At 38.7% G+C, this 26404-nt stretch overlaps 1 protein-coding gene across 5 annotated transcripts in view; it reads right to left on the bottom strand.

Annotated features, from left to right (window-relative positions):
- SORCS2 (sortilin related VPS10 domain containing receptor 2) overlaps window positions 1-26404 on the bottom strand; it is a 1236053-nt gene that overhangs the window by 131224 nt on the left and 1078425 nt on the right. For all 5 annotated transcript variants that reach the window (XM_020992124.2, XM_020992120.2, XM_020992121.2 and 2 more), the window contains exon 11: window positions 13662-13764. In XM_020992124.2, the coding sequence (XP_020847783.1) occupies window positions 13662-13764 (103 nt within the window). The remainder of the gene's footprint in view (window positions 1-13661; window positions 13765-26404) is intronic.

The following is a 26404-nucleotide window of genomic DNA, read 5'->3' as shown; positions in this document are numbered from 1 at the left end:
TAGCAAATATCAGAATCTGATTCATGGAATGCTGCCATGTAAGCGCAATTTCCTGAGGAAACGTGCAGCTTGCAATTTCAATTGCCTAGATATGTCTTTTAAGAGACATCATCTATCTTCTTTGCTTCCGATAGCAAAACTGTCAAACTGGCAATCACTTCATATGGAAACAGAAATAATGGTAGAATTCATTCAATACAATTGTAGAATGTCTGAGTTAGAAGGAACTTAAAAACTGAGTCTGATCATCTTATCTTACGTGCTTAGAGAAGGGCAGTGACCTACCCAAGGTCACACAGAAATTTAGCAGCATTATTTCTGCAAAGGGACAAAATTCTTGATTAATTATTATATTTGCTTCAAGTCAAAATGTTCTCTCATAGGAAATTAGCACTTTATAGGTTAATGGTTCCATCACTTAAATATCTTAAAACATGTATGATTTTATCAGCATGGGTGTTTCCTTTACTTCAATAGACTCAGATCCTTCATTCCTTAAAAGAATGTTTTCATGAGTTGCTATGGCAAGATAGACAGACAGACAGACAGACAGATAGACAGATAGACAGACAGATAAATAGATGAAAGATAAATTCACAATGCTGTGGACAATTGTTTGATAAAGAACCCCTTCACACTTAACCAGGCAGGCTGGCCCTTGGAAGACATATATACAGTCTTTCCCAGGCCCATATTTAAAGACTTTACAGCTTGTATCCACTGGCAGATAACACAGAATAATTTTCATACCAAGATGAAGACAGTGGAGGAGAATTTTAGTGTAGGTACTGATTGGTTACCTTTGAAAAAAAATAAATGCCCTAAAATTTTGCAAGAAAGTGAGACTATACCATAGTTTTGATACAGCACAGGACATATCACTCACTTGTCATGTTACTAGTTATATATATAGTGATGGAGAATGTATCCCTGTTACCTGAGCCTGGACCTAATTCCTCTTCATGTTCCCTTTTCCCCCCTTTAGCTTGGATCACCAGATAACAAGCTTACGAAACACTGATCTAGAAGTCAGGACACTCAGATTATGGTCCTGGTTTGGCCACCAGATGAGTGAGGGTAGGTAAGTCACTTTCTCTTGATGACCCTTGTCTCCTTATCTGTAAGATGGGTTTAATAGAAAAGACAATCCATAAGGTTTCTGCTAGCTCAAGCAATTTGTGCTCTCTGCTCTAATCTATAAAGCCCTGTCAGCTTTCCTGTCTGGAAGTATATATTCTGCTTTAAATGGATATATTATATGGATATTTATATGGATATGTTACTAACAACCTTTTTCCCTCAGAACTCCCATAGTTCTTGGTTACATAATTTGTAAAAATATGAGGAGGAAATTTATGATTCTCTAATGTATTTGTTTGTATTATTATTATTTATTGAAAACATTTATCCTATCACAAACCACATTATGTACATCTATCTCTGTTGGTGTGTTATGCCTCAATTAAACTCATTGGGGGAAGGGTGCCATCTTGTCTAAACTTTGTCAAGTGCTCCATCTATAGCAGGTGGTTAATAGACACTTGTTGTTTTATACTGTATTGCATTCAGTGAAAGATTAAATGCCTACCATGTGTCAAGCAGCATAATAAGCTCTGGGGATGCAAAGATACAAATGAAGAGCAGAACCATCATATCGTAATATGTTGTGTCACAGAGAGACTAGCTCAGAGTCACACAGCTAGTAAGAAGTGCTGCAAAATTATAATTCAAACCTGATCTTTAGTTCAATGCTTTCAAAAACAAAGGAAAACAAAACAGAAAACCTACCCTCTATGCTCTGAGTCTGTTTTAAAAACTGGTAGAGGAGATGAGATCACACCTATGGTATCATTTAATTCTACTGGGCTCAAAAATCTCCCCTTGATTGCATGTTGTATATCGTATAGCAATTCCTTTCAGCTCCTGAGATTTTTAGTCTTTCAAGTCCTTCTTGTCCTCCCCCCTCCCTCATGTCCCTTTAAAATGCAAATAGACTGTGGGGGCACTTTAAATTTTTCTCCTAAAAATTCTCAGCAATTAATTGACAGGTGGGGAAGAGCATGACTGACAAAATGAATTGTGCAGGGATTCCTAATCTTTCTCCTCTGGCAGTTGAGAGAAGCCTTTGGGCCCCTTTTTAGAATAATGTTTTAAAATGCATAAAATAAACTACCTAGGATTACAAGGAAAACCAAGTCAGTGAAAATAAAAATAAATATTTTTTTTCCTCAAAGTTCATGGACCCTCTGAAATCTATCCATGGATCCTTTTGGGGGTCTGGGGACCTCAAGTTAGAAAGCCCTGGTCTAGAGAAAAGTAAAGGGTTAGAAAACTCTGTTACATAGGGGTTGTCTTGGCAGCAGGCCTGATAACTGTCTTCAAATATCTGAAGAATTGTAATGGAGAAGAGGGATTTGATTTTTCTTTTTCAGCCTGACCTCAGAGGAAAGAGGTAGGGACCTTGCTGGAAGTTAGAGAAAGTTCAATTTCAGCCCACTATAGAGAACTTCCAAACCCTGGGAGCTGTCTTAAGACCTGGCTGAGGCTGCCTGGGGAGATGGCCAGTTCCTGTCACAGATGAGGAAGAGACAGCAATGGTCTGGGGGCTCGGCCTTTTACAAGGCCGGGAGGGCTGGGGTTCGCTGAAGTGGAAAGAAAAGAAGGATGGCAGGTGAGATAGAATGGAAAAGATTCCCCAAGGAACTGCAGAAGAGCTGTAATTTAAACAGCAGAGAAGAAAGAAAAGGGTGAAGGATTTTTACCCAGGAGGCATCCATTTCCTTCCCTTGGAATGCAAAGAAAGGGGAAATCTCCCTGGACTCCCCCCTCCCCACCTCCAGTAAAGTAGCAGAAGAGGAAGGGTTTAGATGACTACATGATTCCTCTTCATAGAGAGGTCGGGGAGGGAGGCAGGCACCAGGGTGTTGACTAGATATGAGAGGGAGTTGGGGTGGGGGTGGGATGCTGTTTCTGATCTCTCCCCAGTAGGAATTAGGAACAGGGTGTCAGGAAATCTGCGGTTTCCCAGAAAATAGCTGAAGTTCATCTATAAACTGCATTCATATGAAGCTACATCTATGAACAGCCATTCAGCCCCTATGACCATTAAGAAAAGAGCAGTCTTCCTAACACAGTAATTCAGTATATAGCAGATCGGGGTAGAGGAAAGAAAAGTGGCCCAGAAGTCCTTGCTTTACTATCCAATGCTTCCATTTATTATCTGTGTAATCTTGAACACATTGTTTTATTCCTATGAGCCACAGTTTTGTCATCTGTAAAATGGGGGGTAATGATTGCTGTTCGAGAGCAATAGACAGACGTAGTTCAAGATCTGCCTCGCTGCACAATGGCCTCATGACTCTGGACAAGGCACTCTTGGTGTTTTAGGCTCCGTTCTAAGACTATAAACATCAGAGAAGGCACCAACCTGAACTGGTAGAGGGAATTTTCTCACTTGGGAGTTCCCTATAATTATGAAATCATGTAAATCTTGTTCCTATCCATTATTTCATAGGTGAGACTTTTATAAGGCTCGAATAAGATAATATATGTAAAGTGATGTGTAATCATAAAGCAGGATTTAAATGGTCGTGATTACTGTTATTATTTTGACCAGACCTGTAATTTCATCTGTGTATGGAGCTGCTGGTTAGGAATTTTCTCTACCAATGCAAGATCAGCACCTTTTTCCCTCAATTTATAGTTTTCTAGAATTGCCTGGGGCACTGAAAAGTTAAGCAATTTTCCTGGAATTAGCTGGCTATCCACTATACCATGCATTTTTGCTATTAATATGTATTATGTACAATTATTATTATTATAAATGTTATGCCTTTAAGAGGAGTTAAATCAATGTGATAAGGATGCAGATTGTGCAGACCCCTGAAAGCAAGAGAAAAAAAAGAGCTGTAACAAAGTGACAGGAGAGGGGAAACAAGTTTGAAGAATCACACTGCCCCGAATGTCAATACATTCATTTTACTGCCTATACTCTGAATGGAGAAGCCTTGTTAGATGACCAACAAGTTGATATCTTATTGGAATTATTGAACTCCATTCATATTACTATTCCCACTCTAAGTAAAACCAGAAACCAAAGAGTACTTGCAGGTAACTCGAGGGATGGTTCTTTAGAGAGAAGAAAAAGAAGTTGATTTCTCTGTCTAATTGCAATAAGAAATAAGATTTTGCAGGACACTTGGTCATCTTATTTTGTAAGCAGCTACAACGATGACAAGTGAATAGAACACTATGATGTACCAATACGTGAAACTGAAGGTGTCAAAGTAGAGAAAGTCAATGAAAACTTTGCATATTAACAGCGTAGAAGCTATAGGAATACACCCTAATATTTGGTGGCCTCAGTAGAAAGGTAGGTTTTAGACAGGGCAATAATCAGTTGGTTAGTCAAGAAGCATTTATTAAGTGCTCACTGTGCTAAGTGCTGGGGACACAAATACAAATTAAAAAAAGTATAGTCCCTGCCCTCAGGGAATTTTTAATCTAATAGGGGAAGACAATACAGAGAAAGAAGCTGAAACGATGCGGGGTGGAAGGAGGGAGAAGGTACCTATAGAGGCATGTTGTTTGTCCTTCATTCCTTCTTGAAGAGGACCAGAACGTCAGGAAGATGATGCCATGACTTGCAAGTAAATTGGATTTAAGTGAGGGAGGGCTGGGCAAGGTCACCAGCCTCACTTTCTCCTCCAGAGCCATGTGGGTCCAGTGGCCAGACATACATCAGGAGGACTGGAGATAGCCCCACCACAGGGGCATGAGGGAGAAGGCAAAAGAAGTCCAAAAGGAATGCAGGTGGTAGGAAATGGGAGACATCTGGGTGGTGCTTGGAATCAGGAATACCCAGGTTCTAATACAGCTTCAGACACTTACTAGCTGTGCAATTCATTCATCCTCCCTTGACCACAATTTCCTCAAATGTAAAACAGAGGGTAATGACAGCACCCACCTCCCATGGTTATTGGGAGGATCAAATGAGAAACTATCTGTGAAGTGCTTTGCACAGTGCCTGGCACATAGTAGGCGCTAAATAAATGCTTATTCCATTCCCTTTCCCTTCTTCCTTAATATTGGGGGGGGAGTTTGGAGGGTGGAAGTAAGTATAAGAGTACAAATAATACTGGCAGAAAACAGTATCCCAAAATATTTTGGGATCAACAAATGAAGGAAGCCAAAGGTAAATAAATAACCCAGAAGTTTCCAGCCTACATGTCTACCATAACCACCTTATTTAAGAAATGGGAAAAAAATGAGTATATTTGAACATATAGAATTCAGAGGTTATTGAGGTAAGAGGAATTTAAGAATCTTCATGAGGTTAGGTCACAGACTAGTTAGAGTAAAGACCAAAACAATATTAAATTAGAAGAAAGGATCAAGATTATGAGCAGCTGCACCTGAATGAAGAGCAAAAGCAGAGGAGGGAAAAGTGAGCCGATGGTGAGCTTGGTATGACAACCGGCTGAGCAGAGATTAACCCGAAAGCATTTGCAGATAGAAGTGGAATGAGGATAACAAGTAGATGTGAAGTGGGGAAAAAAAAAAAGATTTGTCATAATATTTATAGTGATATCTTCAATAACCGTACTGAAATCACCATCTTTGGACTCTACCACCTCAGTACTTGATATGGCATGTAATAAATTGGTAATAGAGGATGTACGGAAAGACACAAGGGATTATGCACAATACATAACAAGGCATAGAGGGGCTGTAATTTGTAGTACTGAGAACAGTTATAGGGGCCCAGGTCTATGGAATTAAACAATTGAATTCATTTCAATATTTCTTAAGCACCTACTATGGGAAAGGTATCGGGCCAGGGTGCTAGAGATTAAACAGAGATGAAAAAGTAGCAAATGAAAAAATCCTTGCCCTTAAAGAATTTACATTTCACTCTGAAGTATCAAAGTTCAAATTTAAGTTCAAATCTGGGCTCAGACAAATTGGTCACAGGTATGTGACCCAGGGCAAGTCACCTAGCATCTGTCCGTCCCTGTTTCTTCCTTTGTAAAATATAAATAATAGTAAAGGTACCTATCTGCCACTAGTTGTTGTGAGGATAAAAATGAGATAATATTGGTAAACACTGTAAATTTTAAAGTTACAAATGCTAGTTATTATTATAAACTGGTATGAGATTAAGCCAATATATTAAGGATTTAGAGTCCATTCATAAGGAAAGGGGAGGGGCAAGAAATGTCTTCATTTACATAAATCTGTTCTTTTAATATGAAAAGGGCATTTTGGGAGGAAGTTACTCATATTCTCACTAGATATCCCCAAACCTTGGCTCACTGGGAAGGACGTTTTGGCTGATTTCAAACAGACTGACCACAGTATATTTATGGTTTCAAATGAAAACCAGGTGAGAGAGGTAATTTCCTGCACTGGAGGCTCAAGACAGGATTTTCCCCCCATGCCTCTGGAATTCATTCCCAATTCCCTTCCCAATCCTGCCAAATCTGTTGGCCTTCTGAGCTGGGTTGGGCTCAGTCTCATTTTTGCAACCTAGACCTTGCCTTTGCCTTGCCAAGAGGGGAGTGGAGACAATGGAGAATTTTAAAGCGATGATTTTAAAAGCAGTGGAAGTGCCTCTATACCCATCCTTGGAGGCCTCAGTCCCGTGGTGGAGGATGGGCTCTATCAACCCGTAATTGAGTAAGCCAGGTTAAATGGAGGAGGCGCAAGGGACAGAAACCACGTGGCCTGAACTGGGGAAAAGCTTTCTCTGCGATCCCTGGAGCCAGCATCCCTACATCCTACACCACAGTAATCATAGCAAACAATCTCCCCACACTGCAGAGCAGCAGGCGTTGTAATACAAAACGAGCACAGGCTGACCCGAGGAATGTTAAGTGCCCATTGCACCACTTCGCATGCAACCAGAGCGTCCAGGGTAGTCTTAATTAACAACCTAGATGTGTGCCAGTGGGTGCTGGGTGCTCTATGCTTGATTTACCGGGCCAGAAGGAGGCCAGGCACTGAATGAAAATCATCTCCAACCAGGGCCTCACACTGAGAAGCAGATAGTGGGAGATCTGGGACCAAAACAGGCTAAAACCCAATGGAGCCAGAGTAGTGAGGCAAGAGCAATGCTCCTGGAGTCACAAGCCCTGGTTTCACATCCTTTCTTCTGTCACTTCACTGACTATTTCTGTGTGATCTTGACCAAGTAACTTAACCTTGGCCAGACTCAGTTTCTTCATCTGCAAAATGGAGGTGATAATAATCCTTTACCTACCTTAGACATCCTTTACATGATAAAGCATTCTGTAATTATCCTCTTGTCCAAACCCCTCATTTTACACAAAAGAAAACTGAGGCCCAGAGTGATTAATATATTTCCCCAAAGGTCTTGAAGCAAGTTCTTTTTTTTTTTCTGCTTCTTTATTTTTTTCTATGATTTTTTCCTTTTTTCTCAATTACATATAAATAAAAATTTTTAACATTCTTTTTTTTTAAAAATTTGAGTTCTAAATTCTCTCCCTCCCTTTCTTCCACCTTCCTTGAAAAGGCAAGCAATTTGATATAGATTATACATGTACAGTCATAAACAAGTTCAACAGTTCAAGTCAACATACATTTATTAAACATTTACTGTATACAAGGTAATATGGAGTATTGAGTTGGACAGCTGGCTTTGGAATCAGGAACATTTGAGTTTAAGACCTGCTTTTGAGCCACACTGGCAGTGATCTTGGGCAAATCACTTAACTTATTAGTACTCCAGGAAACTCTTAAAGACTATATAGATAGTGCCACCTGATTGAGAGAAGGGGTATTATTGGAAAATTCCTATATCAATGAAATCATAGCTCTTATCCAAAATGTGCAAGGCACTATGTGAGGGTCCTAGGGTTAGCTTTCACAATATGACTGTGTAGTCTTTAAAAGAGAATTTGCTCTTGGGTTTATTGTATATAATAAAAGGAGAAAAAATAAATGCAAAGACCACAAAAAAAAATGAAACAATTTCTGTCCTTTGGAAACTATGAAATTGCTTGGTTTCAGCAGACACAAATAAGAATAATACTAGGAAAATTGAGGAGGAATCCAATACTAATAAGAGGGAAAATCAGGGAAAGCTTCAAGGAGGGGATAATTCTGAAAAAAGAGAGTCTCAGGGGCAGAGATAAGAATGAAGAGTAGTTCAGTTACAGGGTGAGCTTGAGAAATATATGGGGGAGGCAGCAGATGGAAAGTTGAATTTTGGACTTAACTAGTAATCTGGTTTAGCTAGAATGTGGTGTTTCTGAAGGGAGAATATGAAATGTGGTTGGCTATGCAGGTCACTAAACGGCGCCATAGCGCACAGAGCACTGGGCCTGGAGTCAGAAAGACTCATCTTTATGAGTTCAAATCTGGCCTCACACACTTACTAGCTGTGTGACCCTGGGCAAGTCACTTCCCTCTGCTTGCCTCAGTTTCCTTATCTATAAAAAAGAGCTGAAGAAGGAAATAGCAAACCATTTCAGTATCTTTGCCAAGAAACCCCCAAATGGGGTCTTGAAGAGTCAGACACCACTATAATGATTAAATAACATCAAAATACAGGTAGGTGCTAGATTTTGGAAAGCCTTAAAACCCAGGCTAAGGAGTCAGTGGCAGAGCTGAGACCGTAATCAGAGCCTCCAGACTCAGACCCAGTGTTCTGCCCACTACACCAGACTGCCTTCTACCTTTGAATATTTTCAGAGAAAAGCCCTTCAAAGGTTGGGCTATGAAAACAAAACAAATTTACATATCAAATTGATCTACATCACATGATTCTGCTCATAGAAGGATAAAGCTTTCTGTAAATGTTAAAATGTAGCAGAAGTAAATGTGAAGGCAGAATCTTATTGTGGGCCTTTGAGGAGGGTAGTGGACTATTTGGAAAGGAGTTCTTGGTTGAGAATGATTAACAAGGTTTTTATTTCTGCACAAATTAAATGATGATTGTCAAAGATTATTATTGTGCTCTGGGATGGCTGAAATGGTCTTTTCATGATTTCAAACACTTGGGCTTCAAGTAATGGAAATATTCAAATCTTACTTTGGTGTTTTGATTGACTATTTGTAATTTCCACATTAGCTCACCATTCAAAATACTTAAAATTCAGGATCCTTTAGTCCTGAGGCAAAATGAGTTCTGTCTAAAATGTAGCACTTTTTATATAGAGTTGGGAAAATTCAGAGGTCTGTGGTAATATTTAATATACTCTGTGGTTATACTTAACATATGCGTCTGCTTGTTGATGAAGCTTAAAGTGTTGTCATTAGTACTTTGATTGCTTGCTGAGTGGTTTCCTGTCTCTGAGACTCAGTTTCCACACTTATAAAAGGAAGGGTTTGGGCTATATGATTTATTTTCTCTTTTTAAAATTTTATTTTAAATTTATGGAATAAAACAAACATTTCCATAACATAGTATAATTTAAAAAAAAAAGATGATTGTACATGAAACTGCAAATCTATTATGTACAACTTGCTGTTTCTTTTAAATATGTAATAAAGTTATCATGTAAAATTCTTTTTTTCCCCTTTTTTCCCGCTTTCATTCCCCCTTCCCCCTGCTCTAGAGATAGGCTATGTAATTTCAAAGAATCCTTCCTACTCTACAGATTCAGGAAAAGATTAACCTTTCAGTGCTCTAGGCAACTCTATAAGAACAAGAGTTACAGAAAAAAAAATGCTAGAGAGTTTCCTCACCAAGCAGTTTTCTGCACTAATGAAATCACTGGTCTGGACCTATGCTTTGACCAGCAGTCATTTGCCAATGCCAATTAATCAATTAACAGGTATTATAGAATGCCTACTGCATGTAGGATATTGTGGAAGATACAATATAAGACCTAATGCTTATTTTTCAAGGCACCATGTTTCAGGGTAGGAAATACTATTGGTCTTAGAAATCAGAAGTCTTGGGTTTGAATTCTGACTCAGAGGTATGACTTTGGACAAGCCCCATCACTTTCCTAACCCTCAATTTCCTGTGATGTGGGTAATACAAATCTCATTACTTTCACTTTATGGATGAGGAAACTGAGGCTCAAAGATTACAATTGACTCAATCATGTTTATACCAATAGAAAGAACAGACACAAGAGTTGAACCAAAGTCACCACAGCACAGGCCTATGTGCTATCCACTATATCATATTGTCTTGAGAACAGAACTAGGTTTTGCATTTCTTCATGTACTCCATGACACAAGTAGTGGACATTCTTTCCTCTCTATCACAATATCTCTTCACACTGGAATAGCAGGCCCTCAGATCAAAGAGGACCTTGAATGCCAGTTGGAGATGGGCATTTTCACTGATAGAATTCAGTAGATTCCAAATTTCTGCATTACATCAGAATCACAAGCTTTTTTGTGATTATCAGTGTAATTCTTCCATGTCTGTGAGTTAGGTGGGTGAAGGGCATCATTATGACCCTAACATAGAGACACTAGGTATCCTAGGTCATGGAGGTGACCCAGTCCTAGGTTGTGATGTGTGGCTCAGCCAATATCTGGGGCCAGGATTACAGGACCTTACATTATCAGATTGCTCTTATATTTCCAAGTGGTTACAAAGCACTGTTTCCTTAGATATGAAGATAAAAGCATTTGAATAGGTCATGGGGTCCCTTGGCTCTTTAAGAATGACTGCTGAGAGTTTAAAACTCTCATTTACCCACATTTCTATTGGCATTCCCCTTGTTCATGAGCTGTCACGATTCCTCAGCATAGACGAACCAATGACTCATTCTCCTTTGTGTTTAAAGAGGGACTCAGTGTACTATGATATAACAGGGAGGACACTGGCCTGCAAACTGTGGAACTTGTTATCTTGGGAAGAGTTTCTTTTCTTTTCTGGGATTCTTCATCTCTAAAATAAGACAGAGAGGAACTAGATGACCTTGAAGCTCCCCAACTTAAAATCTGTAATCCTATGATCCTCAATCCTCTTTCAGTTCTGATGTTCTATGTTCCGTGTTCCATGGGGCAGCTAGGTGGTACAGTGGACAGAGTGTTGGGCTTGGAGTCAGGAAGACCTGATTTCAAATTTGGCCTCAGACACTTATTATCTGTATGACTCTGATTGTCGTTGTTGTGGTTCAATGGTTTCTGACTCTTCATGACCCTGCTTGGAGTTTTCTTGGCAAAAATACAGATGAGGAAACTGAGGCAAACAGAATTAAGTGATTTGCCCAGGATCACACAGCTAATCAATTTCTGAGACCAGATTTGAACTTAGGTCTTCCTGACTCCATGCCTGGTGCTTTATCCACTACGCCACCTAGCTGTCCCTGTGTGATTTTGGGTATGTCACTTAACTTCTGTTTGCTTCAGTTTCCTCAACTGTAAAAATGGAGATAATAACAGCCCTTATCTCCCAAGGTTTTGTGACAATCAAATTAGATAACATTTGAAAAGTGCTTGCTTAGCTTAGCGTGTGGCATATAGCAGGCGTTATATAAATGCTAGCTATGCTTATTATTTATTATTGTTAAAGACTTTTCTATCTTTGACACTTTATTTCCTGAAGTTCCTTCCAGCTACAACACTGTATATCTTAAGATCTCTTTGGGCTATAGCATTTTAAGTTCTATGTTGTAAGACCGCTTCCAGCTCTGATATTCTACTGAATATTCTAAGTTCTGACAGTCCATCTTCTAGGCACCTTCCCAGTTCTAAACATCTATGTCAACCTGTGTGCGTTTCTTTGGAACTCTAAGCAAACAAAGGTCATTTCGGATGGGTTTGGATGCAATGATCTCTAAGTTGACTTCCAGTTCTAGGCTTCTACATATAAGGACTATATTAATGATACTGTCCCAAGCATCATGGAGACAATGCTGTACAGGGTATGACTATAGAAGAAGTAAGAGAATTTTAGGCACAATACCAGGAGTACATAGCCTTTATAAGAAAGTAGAGGAAAGCCTATCCCTTAAATGTAAGGCACTTCGGGCACATTTGTGCTCCATAATAATTGGCAATAGAGAGAAGTCACCATGGTAATTATGGATTGTTTTATAAGATGTTTGGTATTTACAGTTCCCTGAAATAGCTCAAGGCATTATAAACAACCACAGAATCATAACATATTTGAGCTGCAAGAGAATTTAGAAGCAAATTAACCAAACTCAACAAATGTTTCATAAGCACCTACTATGTGGAGGGTACCATATGCTAGGTGCTAGAGAGGAGAAAAAATTGAGATAAGGCAGTCCCTGTCTTCATGGAGGTAACATTCTAGGAGGGGGATCTGGTACATACTCAAACAGCTGATATACACAATATTATTGAGTAATGCATTAAAGTGATACATAATCAAGTGTTCTGTATGCTCTAAGGGGGAGCATCTTAAACTGGGTTTAAGGGATGAGTAGAGATTCAGCAGGGAAAAGGACAGACCATAGACTTTAAGACTGAAAAGAGGACTCCAAGATCAGAGTCCAAAATTCTAATTTTATAGATAATGAAGGTGAGTCCTAGGAAGGTGTTCAGACTTACTCAAAGTCACACAGCAATTATTTAAAGATATACCTTTCTGGCTTTCCATTTTACTCCTTCAGCTATTACACCTAAAATAAATCTTATTCTAAGCTTTGCATATATCTTATTCTTATTCTTATTATTAGGCAGTAGAGAGAGTGCTAGATTTGGGGTCAGGAGATCTGAGTTTAAATTCCAACTCTTGACACTTCTGAGTTTCATGACTGTGAGTTTTTATTATTACTATTAACAACAATAACAACAATAGATTTCTGTATAGCACTTTAAGGTTTGCAAAGTGCTTATATATGTTATTTCACTTGACTCTCAGAACTCTGAGAGGTCAATACTATTATTATTTCCATTTTACAAGTGACAAAACTGAGGCAAACAGAGGTTAAGTGACTTGCCCAGGGTCACACAGGTAGTATGTGTCTGAAGTAGCATTTGAACTCAAGTTTTCTTGCCACCAGTTCCAATCAATTCAGTATGCCACCTAGTGGCCATCTCAGAACTTTAGCTTCCTCCTCTATAAAGTGGGGATCTCATTCTCACATTACCTGCCTCATAGGGTCATTGTGAGGATGACATTCGGAAGCTTTGAAATAACATAAAGATGTCAGCAATTGTTATCGTTCCATTTCTTTTTTCCCCCTTGCATATTTTGTGCCTTGTTCCTTCCTTATTGATATATCCATTGCTTGTTTTTTATTGAACTTGCAGTAGAGAATCTCATTTCCTGACCACTGAGGGAAAGATATTAATCCTTATTCTAGCATCCAAAAGCACCTCAGTGAATCAAGCTTAAAGCTGAAGGCTTCTTATTTGCTGGCTGACTCCTTGCCTCCAGGTTTCTCCACTGGCAATTGCAATCTCTGACTGGCAATTTCTCAGCTAATCCTGGTGACAAATTCTATGAGAAGATCTAGTGTCCAGTCATGCTGTCCCTTCTGTTTTATCCGCCAAAAATGGAGGGAGAGAGGGAGAGGGAGAGAGAGAGAGAGAGAGAGAGAGAGAGAGAGAGAGAGAGAGAGAGAGAGAGAGAGAGAGAGAGAGAGAGGAGAGAGAGAGAGAGAGAGAGAGAGAAAGAAGGAAGGAGGGAAAGAGAGATGAAAGAAAAAGGTGGTAGAGAAGAAGGAAGAGGAGAAGGGAAGGACCCTTCAGTTACTCACCTGCTCCCATGATCAGACCAGGTGCAGTGTCCTTAGTATGCACAGTCCCTGACACATACGGATTGTCTGCCCATCGGAGGTGAAGATGAAGATGGCAGTCAGGCTTGAAAGAAAAGTAAAAGAAAAGATTTAACTTTTGTGTAAGATCATGCTGCCATACCAAACCTGGTAATTACTAGAAAAAAGCCATCAATGATATTTACATAGATTTGTGATATCTGCATAGCAAACTCATTTCAACCTCAAAAAAGATTATGAGGTAAATACTACAGGTATCATCACCATTTTACAGATGGTGAAAGTGAGGCTGAGGGAGTTTCAATAACTTGTCCATGGTCACACAGCTAGTAAGTATCAGAGGCAGTATTTGAACCCAAGTGTTTCTTGACCTTAGCCCCAGTGCCCTCTCCACTCTACCATGCTATCCATGAAGTTGATAATAATGATAACACACCTACTTCAATACTTAAGTGATCTGCAGTTTCATCAGGTATGGGTGCCCCCTTCACCAAAGCAGATTAAAATCTCTCTAGTTTAGTAAATGATTTAAAGAGCTGCTGTTGCTAAATGACGTCCATTTCCTGGTGGCCAAGGCTTCTGCTGCTGAGACTCCTTATGCTTAGCTAGGCTTGTCTTCAAATAAAAGACAAATATCAGTGATGTTCCATCACTTGGCCCATCCCCAAAGCCTTTCCAATATGGAGGGACTTAACAGAGGTAAGGCTACACCTGCATTGACTGTGAGAACCCACTGTTAAGATTCACAAAATCATAAACTGAGAACTGGAGGGGACTTTAGGGGCCAGTGAGTCCCCCCCCCCATTTTACAGCTGAAACTTGAGGCCGAGGGAATGAAGTGACTTGACCAGGGACACTGAATTAGTAAATATGTTCAACTGGATTTGAACTCAAGCCTCCATGACTTAGAACCTAGCACTCTGTCTGCTGAGCCTTGTTATTTGGATACAGTGATGAGGTTTTAGAAGCTGACTTTGTGTGACAATAACAAGAGGAACAACTCTAATTTACAGCGGTCTTTACTATTACAAAGACCTTTGCAATTTTCCTATCATTCGCCCTCACCACTGTGAAGTAGGAAGAGTAAGTTTTATTAGAACCATTTCTTCCAATGAGTAAACTGAGGCCAGACACTTGAAGTGACTTACCCAGATTTACATAGTTAGTAAGGGGGAACCAGGACCCAAAGTAAGGATTCCTGATTCCAAACCAAATACTTTAGGGCTGCTTCCTTCTCTATGTCTTATTTTAAAGGAAAAAATTAAGAGTAGTCAGACATCCATTTTGGGGAGGAATTAAGTGCTCTTCTCATGAATAAAGGGATTCAGCTGAACAAGTTCCACACAGGTTGATGTCCTCTCAAATACCTTTGGTCCTCGGGATTGGTTAGGTGAGAGGAGAGGCCCATGGCACCTTGTAAGAGAGAGACTGGCTGGGCTCAGGAAAGGAAGTGAGTTAAGATGAACCTATTACTTGCTAGCTATTATTCTCCCCAGGTGACTCCCAATTATCTATGGGTGTTGCAAGATTGACACTACTTGAAAAACTTAAAATAAAATAAAACCATCAAGGAAATTCAGAAGGACCTCACAGCTTTTTTTTAAAAAACTAATTAATTAATTAATTAATTAATTTATTTTTTGTTTTCAACACTTACTTCCATAACATTTTGAGTTTTAAATTTTCTCCCTCTCCCTCTCCTTTCCCCTTCCCAAGATGGCATGCAATCTGATATAAGCTCTACTTATACATTCATATTAAACATATTTTCCCATTAGGCATGATGTAAAGAAGAATTAGAACTGACGGGAGAAAACATGAGAATGAAGAAATGAAACAAAACAACAAAAGAAAAGGAGAGAAAATAGTATGCTTCCATATGCATTCAGATTCCATAGTAGTTTTTCTCTGGATGGATAGTATTTTCCATCATGAGTCTTTTGAAGTTGTCTTAGATCCTTGCATTGCTGAGAAAAGCTAAGTCTATCAAAGTCAGTCATTGCACAATGTAGCTGTTATTGTGTACAATGTTCTACTGGTTCTGCTCACTTCACTCAGCATCAGTCCATACAAGTCTTTCTAGATTTTTCTGGTCAGCCTGTTCATCATTTCTTATAGCACAATAGTATTCCATTACATTCATATTCCACAACTTGTTCAGCCATTCCCCAATTGATGGGCATCCCCTCAATTTCCAGTTCTTTGCCACTACAAAAAGAGCTGCTATAAATATTTTTGTATATTTGCGTCCTTTCCCCATTTTTATTATCTCTTTGGGATACAGATCTAGAAGTGGTATTGCTGAATCAAAAAGTATGTACAATTTCATAAAGGTTTCATATGTAAATTGTGTCCTATCAATATTTTACTTAAAAATATACTGGCACATAGTAATTGGTTAATACTTATTGACTGTATACAAAGGAAATCAATTATACTGAAATTCAGTTATATATATATTATATGTACACACATATGTACATATATATGTGAGTGTGTGCATCTGTATTTATGTGTATTTGTATATATGTATATATACATGCATACTTGTGTGTATAAACAAGTTCACAGATCCCTGGTTAATTATTCCTGCCTTACACAAATTCAACTAGGAGTTAGGACACTATTTCTAGTCCTGGCAACTCAACAGTCACTGGGCTCGAGCAAATCATTTGACTCTGCCTCATTTTCCTCATTAGCAAAAAGAGGATTATAATATCCACCTTAATAAGCACACAAGTCTCTGTGGGAATAAAAAGGGGATCATATTTAGAAAAAATTCCTGAGCCAAAAAAAGCCATTATAATATAAAGAATTATTAATATGATCATTATTCTAATCTGTCACCTAAGTTGCCTCTGGTGACTTATTATGACCTGGATGTTCTTAAAGCCCAGGCCAGCAAAAAGATGAATTTTTATAGGTCCTACCAAGCTGGAAAGATTTTAATAGATGAACATGGAAATTGACTGAGACTCTCAGAGAACTAACGTAGCTAAGTATGAAAGGTGTATCATGAGAAGATTGGGCATAAGGCAATGATTTTCTTTCTTTCTTCCTTCCTTCCTTCCTTCCTTCCTTCCTTCCTTCCTTCCTTCCTTCCTTCCTTCCTTCCTTCCTTCCTTCCTTCCTTTCTTTCTTTCTTTCTTTCTTTCTTTCTTTCTTTCTTTCTTTCTTTCTTTCTTTCTTTCTTTCTTTCTTTCTTTCTTTCTTTCTTTCTTTCCAGCAAAGTTATTGTTCCTTAGTCGTTTTAATCATCTGACTCTTAGTGACCCCATCTGGGGTTTTCTTGGCAGAGATACTGAAGTGGTTTGTCATTTCCTTCTCCAGTTCATTTTACAGATGAGGAAACTGAGGCAAACAGAGTTATGTGTCTTGTCCAGGATCACACAGCTAGTAAGTGTCTGAAGCCAGATATGAACTCAGTAAGATAAATCTTGTTAACTTCAGGCCCAGCATATCCACTGTACTACCAAGCTGTCTCAAAGCAATGAGCAATGTGCAAAAAAGCATTAGTTTTGGAGGCAGAGGTCTTGGATTCAAATTCCAGGATTCAAGGATTTGAATTCTTTTACTTACTCTCTTCTTCTACTTTCTATTTGTAAGATTTTGGTTGTCACCCCTTTCTGTTCTAAAACCTCTGATTCTATAAATGCATGAAGACTGTTCACTAAGGCCTGGAGGGAATGGTGATTATTGATTAAATTGTTGTTAACTGAGTTTTGTTAAATTGCTGATAATTTATTAAATCACAGTGTCTTGAAGTGTGGGAGATTATCATCATTCACATAGTAATGTTTTCTCATGGTTGGTTCATTTTATCTTACCCTGGAATACTATTCTCAGCCTCATGGAGAGAGCACCTTGTTACTATTTTATACACACACATACACACACACACATGTATATGTACATATATGTATAGATATACACACATATATACATACATATATAAGTAGTATATATATTATAATTACGTATGTATAGTATATATTGTAATTATATATACAGCATATATGCAATCTACTTACAATAGTAACTATATATACATACATACATACATACATACATACATACATACTTACATGTACACATTCTATATATTGTAGATATATTTTTTGGAGGGAGGGGGAAGGATAGGGGAAGGAAGGCTGATAGAGTACAATCTCTCCTACAATATAGCTACTCATCTGCAGTTTATATCCTCAGACAGTTGCCTGGGGCACTGAGAGTTTCAGAAAATGAGAGATCATAGATTTAGAGCTAACAAGTACCTTGAAAGCCATCAATTCCACCCCTACCCTTCATTTTACAGATGAGGAAACTGAGTCACAGAGAGGTTAAATGGCTTCCCATAGTCATATAGCTTGGTATATGTCAGAAGTAATACCTGGGCACAGGTTTTCTTGACTCCAATACTGGTAAGTTATTCTGCCTCTTGCCATAATGTAAAAGTTTGATAAATCATGTATCGATTATACAAATAAAAAAAGTGTTATAAAACTCACTCTTCACTCTTGACCATTTTGGTGGTTCTAAGACTGGTTTTTGAGAGTAGAATCAGAAAATTGGCAGGCTGCGTTCCTGGTGCATTCCTTTCTTCTTTCTCAATCCTAATCTCCCTCTCTCTTAACCTCCCACCTTTGAAACTTCCTCCCCAAACACCCAAGAAACAGCAGAAAGTGGCCCTGATCCAAACAAAGTGTGTGTTGAAATATCAATTTACAAAATGCATTCCCAATGCAAACCCAGCTTGTATCCACAGAGCTCAGAGTACAGCAAGGGAAGTGATTGTTCCCACATGTAGGTGCTCCCATTTGTTGGGAGCACAGAGAGCTTGTGGGATTTGCCCAGGTCACACAGTAAAGTCAAATAACAAGAAATGCCAGTCAGTGTTCATGTCCTTCTGTTAAACCAGCCACTTAATATTTCTAACCCAGAAAAATGGTACAAAATTACATCACAGGTTGAAATCTTTATCAGTGTTTCCACATCAATGATAACACTTATCTTCTGTCTCTTCCTTCCTTCCTTCCTTCCTTCCTTCCTTCCTTCCTTCCTTCCTTCCTTCCTTCCTTCCTTCCTTCCTTCCTTCCTTTCTTGTCTCTCTCCCTGCCTCCCCCTTCTATCTATGTTCATTCTCATCTACAGAATTATTAGATACTATCAAGATCAAAAATCTAAAAATTAAAATACAAATTATTACGATGATAAAAAGGGAGAACTCTGTTAACACAGTAATGCAGGTACACAGGGAGTTCATTAAGCAACTTACAGTTTTAAAAAGACATTAATCTGAACAACAGCAACAAAAAAGACTCTGGCTGGGTTCTCAAGCATACCCTTCATACGGTGGGTAGAGCTTTAAAACAAGTATCATATTAGAACTGTGTATAGGAATATATCCGAAAATCCTTCTCATCACAGACTCAGGCTTTACTGGAACACTGACTCTGCCCTCGAGGATAGCACCAAGCTAGTACTACCACAGGACACTTGATACCCAGGGGAAGCTTACGCAAATATCTTTCTAGTTACTTTCCTGATCATTACCATACTTGGAAAGAAACTCAGAGAAATGTCTGTGTAAGGGAAATTTCTCCTTGTTAACCTCAGATAATGTAGCAGCACCATTTCTAAATTGCAGGAGCTCATCTATATCTGTATCTGTTTGTCCATCTCTCTCTCTCTCTCTCTCTCTCTCTCTCTCTCTCTCTCTCTCTCTCCTCTCTCTCTCTCTCCCCCTTTCTCTGTCTGTCTCAGCATAATCATCTCTACTTATCTGTGGCATCTTTAAATTTCAGAGAAATTATTATTAAATAAGAAATTATTGGGGAGATCCCTGACCTTTCTCAAAAATTTACCCCACCTGCACTATTTTACCTAGGTGGAGTTGTTACTCTACTCAACTAGAAAACTTTACAAAGAATTTAATCTAAGGTGAATTCCAGCCCATTGAGTTCTACTCTGGCAGGTTTCCGGAGGGGTGGTGGTGGTGGTGGTGGTGGTGGTGTAGATCCTTCGTCTAGATTGTCCAAGACTGAGCGGGATTTGAAAGTAAATGCCATAATCAAAGTCACATCCAGCAGTCCCTTATTGGAACAGGTCCACCTCTCATTATAATATTCATTCTCCTAACTGTTAACCAATCAGAGTTGATTGACACACTCTTCCAAGGGCATATAAGCATTGGGTGGGTTCCATGAAGGGTCTTTTACATTCGAGAGTGTCACTGACTTTTATTAATTATATGCTAGCATGATTAATACGGTAATTAATTATCCAGAAACTATCTCTCTAACTTTTTATATGTCACTAATTCAAATGTTTTTACTCAAGTTACAATGCTAGGAAGTTAGTGCTCTATAAGCCTGAAAGTGCTATTGAAATAAAAATTGTTACTGTTTTATTTCAAATAGTCATTTAACAATGCATTTTTCAAGTTTCAGAAGTGGAGTGTCATAGTTAATTAGCAGGGCAGTTTTTAATTACAATTGACATAATTATCTCAGTAAATTGTTTATTATTACTTATTAAATATTTTACTATTTTAAAAGAATATAAATTGAGGTGGCTGAGCTAGATGACCTTGGAGATCTAATTCTAAATCCTTTAAATCTAGACATAACTTCTATTTGCAGAGTTTTTGCTAATAAGAAGCAAAATGAAAAGTTTGCAAAGCACTTGACATATATGAAATATTTATTAACATAATTTCATTTGACCATCCCAGCAACCCACTGCAATTGGCAGAGACGATGACTCTAATTTTACATATGAGGAAAAAGAGGCCTTAAGGCCTTGAGTGATTTTTTTAAAAAAGATAATACAGCTAATATGTGGCAGAATAAAAACTTGAAGCTAGGTCTTCTGACTCAGTGTGCTTACCACCACACCGATTACAGATGGGCAATTTTCAAAGAATAGGGATGTAATAAAATACACTTGGCACCAAATGACACCAAATGTAATTGAATCTTTCTTTGATGATTGAGAAGGCATTTCAAAATCTTGAATCGCCTCAGGGTCATCATTACGAACAATTATCAATTGTACCAGAGAGGCTGAGAAGTGCCAGTCAGCCGAGCTACAGTTGATTAAATAAGTGACTAACAGAATTTAGCTTGTATATTTGAGTGTGAATATAAGTTTCTCGTTAAAGAAGAAATAATACTGAAAGGAAAGAAATCCCTTCAAGCACTTCTTCAGTTATCCAAAGTTGGAAAGAGTGTCTTTGATGCCTTACAGAACAAAATGAAGCCCTATTCTTTAAATATTTCCTTACATCTTTCGATCCAGCCACATGGTTACTCTTGGGCTGTTGGAGCTGTTTCCAATTTCTGAGTTCTGATGATTAAAGGTATCCCACTGTTTCCTCCACAGTGGAGAGGAACACAGCAAGGCCTTCCAAAGTGTCAGACTCCAAAATTGGATACAGCTCAACCGCCCAGAAGTACTACATTAAAAAATGATTAACTACCTCTGAAAGTGAGGAGCTGAATTGAAGCAACTCACAAGTATTCATGATCAGGGAGGACAAAGAAAATATGGATAAATAAGTGATAATGTAGCAATACAGAAATGTTATTCTGTTCCCATCTTCCATTAGAACCTTCTACCAACTGTGCATAATTATGCTATCGGATTCAAATTTTGAGAGCTGGAGGGCTTCTTACTGATTAACAAATTCAACCTCCTTATTCAATGAATAAGTAACTAAGGCCCAAAGAGAGGAAATGCCTTGTCCAAGGTCATCACACAGTTAGTGAATGGTAAACCAGAAATTAGACCCAAGATGTACTGATTTCAAGGCCTCCGGGTCCCTTTCTCAACACCATCAAACCCAAATCACTTAGCTTGTTGTTCAAGATCCTCTAAAATGTGGTCTCAATTTACCTTTCCAGCCTTATCACCTACTATATCACCCTTTCACATATTCTAATCTCTTAACATTTCTTGTGTCTTGGACCTCTTTGAATTTCTGGTGAGGCCTATCAACCCTTTCTCAAAAATCACGTTTTGATATTTTGTTTTTTAATTAAAAACTGAAGAAAATGCTAAATTTGAGTCAGTAATTAGTGAAAATAAAGATACATATTTTTTTCCCATATAAGTTCACCAGTTTCTTAAAATGTATTCATGGACCCCTTAGGAATCTATAGACCTCAGGGTAATACTCTAGGCCAAATATGTCACTAATTTATTTCCTTAATGTGCCTTACTCCATCACCCTTGCTCATTGTGCTGTTGTTCCACACACACACTCCCATCCCAGAGCTTGGAATGACAGTTCTCCTCAATTTTAACTATTCTCTAAGGTAGAGATCAACCCTCACTACCCCTACAAAACCTCCCTTGACTAGCCTGACTTGAAGTGTAAAATGAGAGGGTGAGCAGTGGGGGGTGGGGTGGAGGACTCAACAATCTTTAAAGCTTAGCCAGTTCGAACATTCTACATTCAAAACTCTAAAGTCCTTCCAGCTCTAACATCTTATGTTCTGAAGTCCCTTCCAGCTCTTACATCACGTGTTCTAATGTCCTTCCAGCTGTTACATCCTGTGTTCCAAGGTCTCTTCCAGCTCTTACATACTATGTTCCAAAGTCCCTTCCAGCTCTTGCATTCTATGTTCTAAGGTCCCTTTCATGTAAGATTGGACTATATCTGCAATATTATGTTAAGGACATTAACACGCATTTTACAGAAAGGAGGGGACTGTTTAACAGAACTGAAGTTCTTTTTTGCCTGGAGAAGACATTGGGGAGAACGATAGCTATCTTTAAGTATTTGAAGGGCTGTCTTGTGGGAGATGAATTCTCTTGTTCTTAACCCTAGAGGGAAGAAGTAGGAAAAATAATTGACTAATAATTAGAGTTATCTAAAAGTGGAATTGAATGTCTCAAGAGGTAGAGAGTTTTCTCTCCTTGGAGGTCTGAGTTTAGATTAGTACTTTGGGAGAATATTGTGAAGGGCATTTCTGTTCAAGAAGAGGTTGAAATTGATGGGTTCTGAAGTCTTTTCTAGTTCAGTTATTCTATGTCCCAAGGTCTCTTCCAGCTCTAAAATTCTATAGCTTCTCCTGAATGCAATAGAACTTACTATCTCTAATCACTTATTCAGCTCATCCTATGTTACTTTTTGCCATTAGTGATATTTTCACATGTGTAAATATGAGCTCCTTTAGGGTAGATTCATTCTTGTCCTTGTATTTCCCAGAGCCTAGCAAATTGCCTGGAACCTAGCATGTACTTAACAAATGCTCATTGATTCTATATTTTGTCTCACCTTTCTGGATTGATTTTTAAATTCCATTGTATCTATCTAACCTCCGGGTGAGATGCTAAAGTTAAGAGATCCCATGGGTCAAGTATGCTAGCATACCCCACCCACCTTGGTTCATCCCACCCACTTCATCTTCCTACGCTAAAGATATGACATGGAGGCAGGGAGTGGAAATAAGGAGAGAGGAAAGGTCTGAACAATTCCCAAACTGACTAATAAGTAATTTGTTGTATAGGCCTAATCATTAACATTGCTCATGAATAAAGCAAAAATCACCAGATGGCATTAGTAGTAAGTCTGCTTAAGGAGAAAATGATGAAGTGAACATTTAAGAGACTCTCCGATAAGCCTGAAAAATAGAATCACAGATTCATAGAATCTCATAATGGGAAGGGACCACAGGGTCCACCTACCTAACCTGTACCAAAAATGGACCTTAGAATTTAGAATGTCTGAGCTCAAAGGGCCTTTCAAATGTAGACAATTAGATCTAGAAAAAACATTCAACAATGGCAATAGAAAACATTTTAGTTGAAAGGAAACTTTAGAGATCATCACTTAACTTGACATTCTTATTTTACAGATTGGAAACTGAGACCTGGAGTGTGGGAAAGTGACTTTCTTAGAGATAATTAGGTAAACTATTTTGGAAACCTTTAAGTGCTACATAAATGCCAGCGTCAGTGGCAGAGGCAGGTTCTAAGCTGAATTCAATTGACCCCAACCATAGGGTTCATTCCAATACAACAAAATGTCTTTATACAGATGCTGAATAATGAGAGACGGCTTTCACTTGAAATTCAGTTCCTATTGGAGGTAATTATTACTAAATTGGAATGTCAGAGTTCTTAGCTGGCTTTCCTTCTCAATACTATTTTTATCTTGGTATCATTTTACATTGATATATTATCTTTCCTGTGAGAAGTACAAAATACTTTGTATAATTTATTCATTAAATAGACCTTAGTATCTATAATAAAATTCAGTTTAGGAAACAGAAGACATCTGAAAACAAAACCAACTTAGATATACTAGAACTTCCATTTGCAGATTAGGAAACAGAGGCTCAAGCAGGATAAATGATTTGTATAAGGTCTCATAACTAGTAACTGGGAGAACAGGGATATGAAGACATCTCCCGATTCCTGATTCAAGGCTTTTACCACTACTCCGCACTCTTTAACTATCTTGGTTCCTTCTTCAAAATTCCTCTAGGGTTTCCAATTGCTTATGGGATAAAGTCCAGATTTGTCAGCCCAGCATTTTAGGCCCTTCATAATCTGTCTATACTCTACTTCACTGGTGTCAAATTAACATAGAAACAAGGTCTACTAAACTTTACATAAGAATTCCTAAGGGCCACATATTGACTTAGAAAACATATAATACACGGCACTCCTCAGTGTTATATTGTCTGCAATGCTGGGAGCCCCATATTTAACACCCCCTCTCTACTGTACACGATCTCCCTTGCCTGACTTAACTTCAGCCCAACAAGACTATTCATTCTACTGAACACATCTCCCACTTTTCTACTTCTGTGCTTTCTACAGCCCTTCTTATTCCTGGAGTCTCACCCCTTGAGCACTCTACCCATTTTTCTCCCATCTTCATTATTGAAATCCTGCTCAAGTACAACTCAATTTCCTTCATCCATTCAGCAGTGGTCTCTCCCTCTTCTAAGCTGTCATACCATCTTATTTGTCCCACTCCAATGTCCCTAACTCTATTATATTTTGCACTGAATGCATATACCTGTATCTATGGCTTATCTCTCCTCCTAGAGTTTAAGTGCTTTGAGGGCTAGGGGCATTTTGGCTCTGGAAAGAAATAAAATCCTGCCTCTGCTACTAAATCTGGGATGAAAGTTCTGCCTTTGCCTTCTGTGCAACCTTGGGCAAGTTACTTTCCCTTTCTAGGATTTATTTTCACCTTCCACCAAATAAACAGCTTCTATTTTCATGATCTGTAAGGCTTCTTCTGGCTTGAAAAGCTATGAGCCTGAGAAAGAATCTTCCACAGGATTTTGTACATGGTTAGTGTTGGCCTTGTCTGTGGGGAAGATGATATATGGCCTAGTTTCCTCCATTCTGACCCTATCAATCAGGGTATCATTTGCTGCTCTGCTACAGGAGTATTTAATCTTGGTAAGTTTGATTTACTACCGAAGCATAGAATAATTACTAACATTCTGTCTCCTGTAATTATTAGACTACTGAGCCCTTTCACCATACAAAGGTCAGGGAAAGCCCTAGGCAAAAATCTTTAGTCTTCAGGAGCTCACACATACACACCTCCCCTTCTGTTGCCCTTTCTTCTCTCCCTAGGCACACAGGGTCCTGATACTACCCATAATAGGCAAGTTCTCTTCCCATACTTGTGGCCCACACCGGGTCTACACTCCTTGGTATTGCTCTGTGCTCTGAACTAGTCATATCCCTTAGTTCCTGTTCTGTTAAATCAGGGCCCTGCTCTCTACTAATTTGCTGATAGCTGAGGATGTTTTATTGTACTGCCTTTCAGAGAATGTTTTTGAATTTTAGAGAATGATGGAATTTCACTAGGATTCTATTTCAATTCTCTAACCATGGGGTAGAAGGGATCCTGGGTTTTTAAAGGCTACACCAGCTAAAATCTAGCCCTGGAGCATCCCACCAAGCTGGACAGGTTCTTGGGAAGGTCATCTGTCATGACCTGCTGAGATGTGTGGGATCAGTTTTTTAGTCTTGGAAATTCACATTGCCTATTGCATCACAGAGGGTTTATGATCTGATTCAACGGTCTACCTAGATGAAATGATGGACCCTTTGAAATATGGAATCTCAGAGTCAGAAGGGACATTAAAGTAAGACGCTCTTCTTCAAGCCTCTGCTTGAAGATGTTCATTAATGGGGAACTCACTACTTCCCAAGGCATTGCATTCCACTCTCATATATATCTCATTATTAGGAAATCTTCCCCAATACTGAGAAGATATTTTTCCCCACCCTTTGTACATACCCTGTCCCCCTTCCCCTAACTTCTTAGTTTTGTCCTTTGAGGCAAAATATTTTCATTGCACCTCCTGGAAACAATGACCTAGCATTGATCCAAGGGATTTCAGGTGATCTAGTAGACTTACTTTCCCAAGGCCTTTAATGTCCCTAAAATTACAGGCCCAATGCAGCTTGGGTGATGGTGGGGGGTTGTACTTACATTCACTGATGAAATAACAAATTCTTAAAAGAGAACCATGAATGCTGATTCAATTCCATATTTAAAATTCAGTACAGGCTAGTCTCTGAGTGACAGACAGAAGTGAATGAGACCAATCCCTATCCTTCCTCAACTCTGAGTATAGTGGGTGGAGGTATAGCATGATGCATACAAAGATAAAATGTTTATGGTGCATCCAGTATGTACATTATAATAACAATAGTTACATTTACATAGATCTTTAAGGTTT

This window comes from Phascolarctos cinereus, unplaced genomic scaffold, assembly GCF_003287225.1.
Source record: "Phascolarctos cinereus isolate Bilbo 61053 unplaced genomic scaffold, phaCin_HiC Scaffold_9;HRSCAF=440, whole genome shotgun sequence".
Lineage (NCBI taxonomy): Eukaryota > Metazoa > Chordata > Mammalia > Diprotodontia > Phascolarctidae > Phascolarctos > Phascolarctos cinereus.
This window is presented reverse-complemented; position numbering and strand designations above follow the sequence as displayed.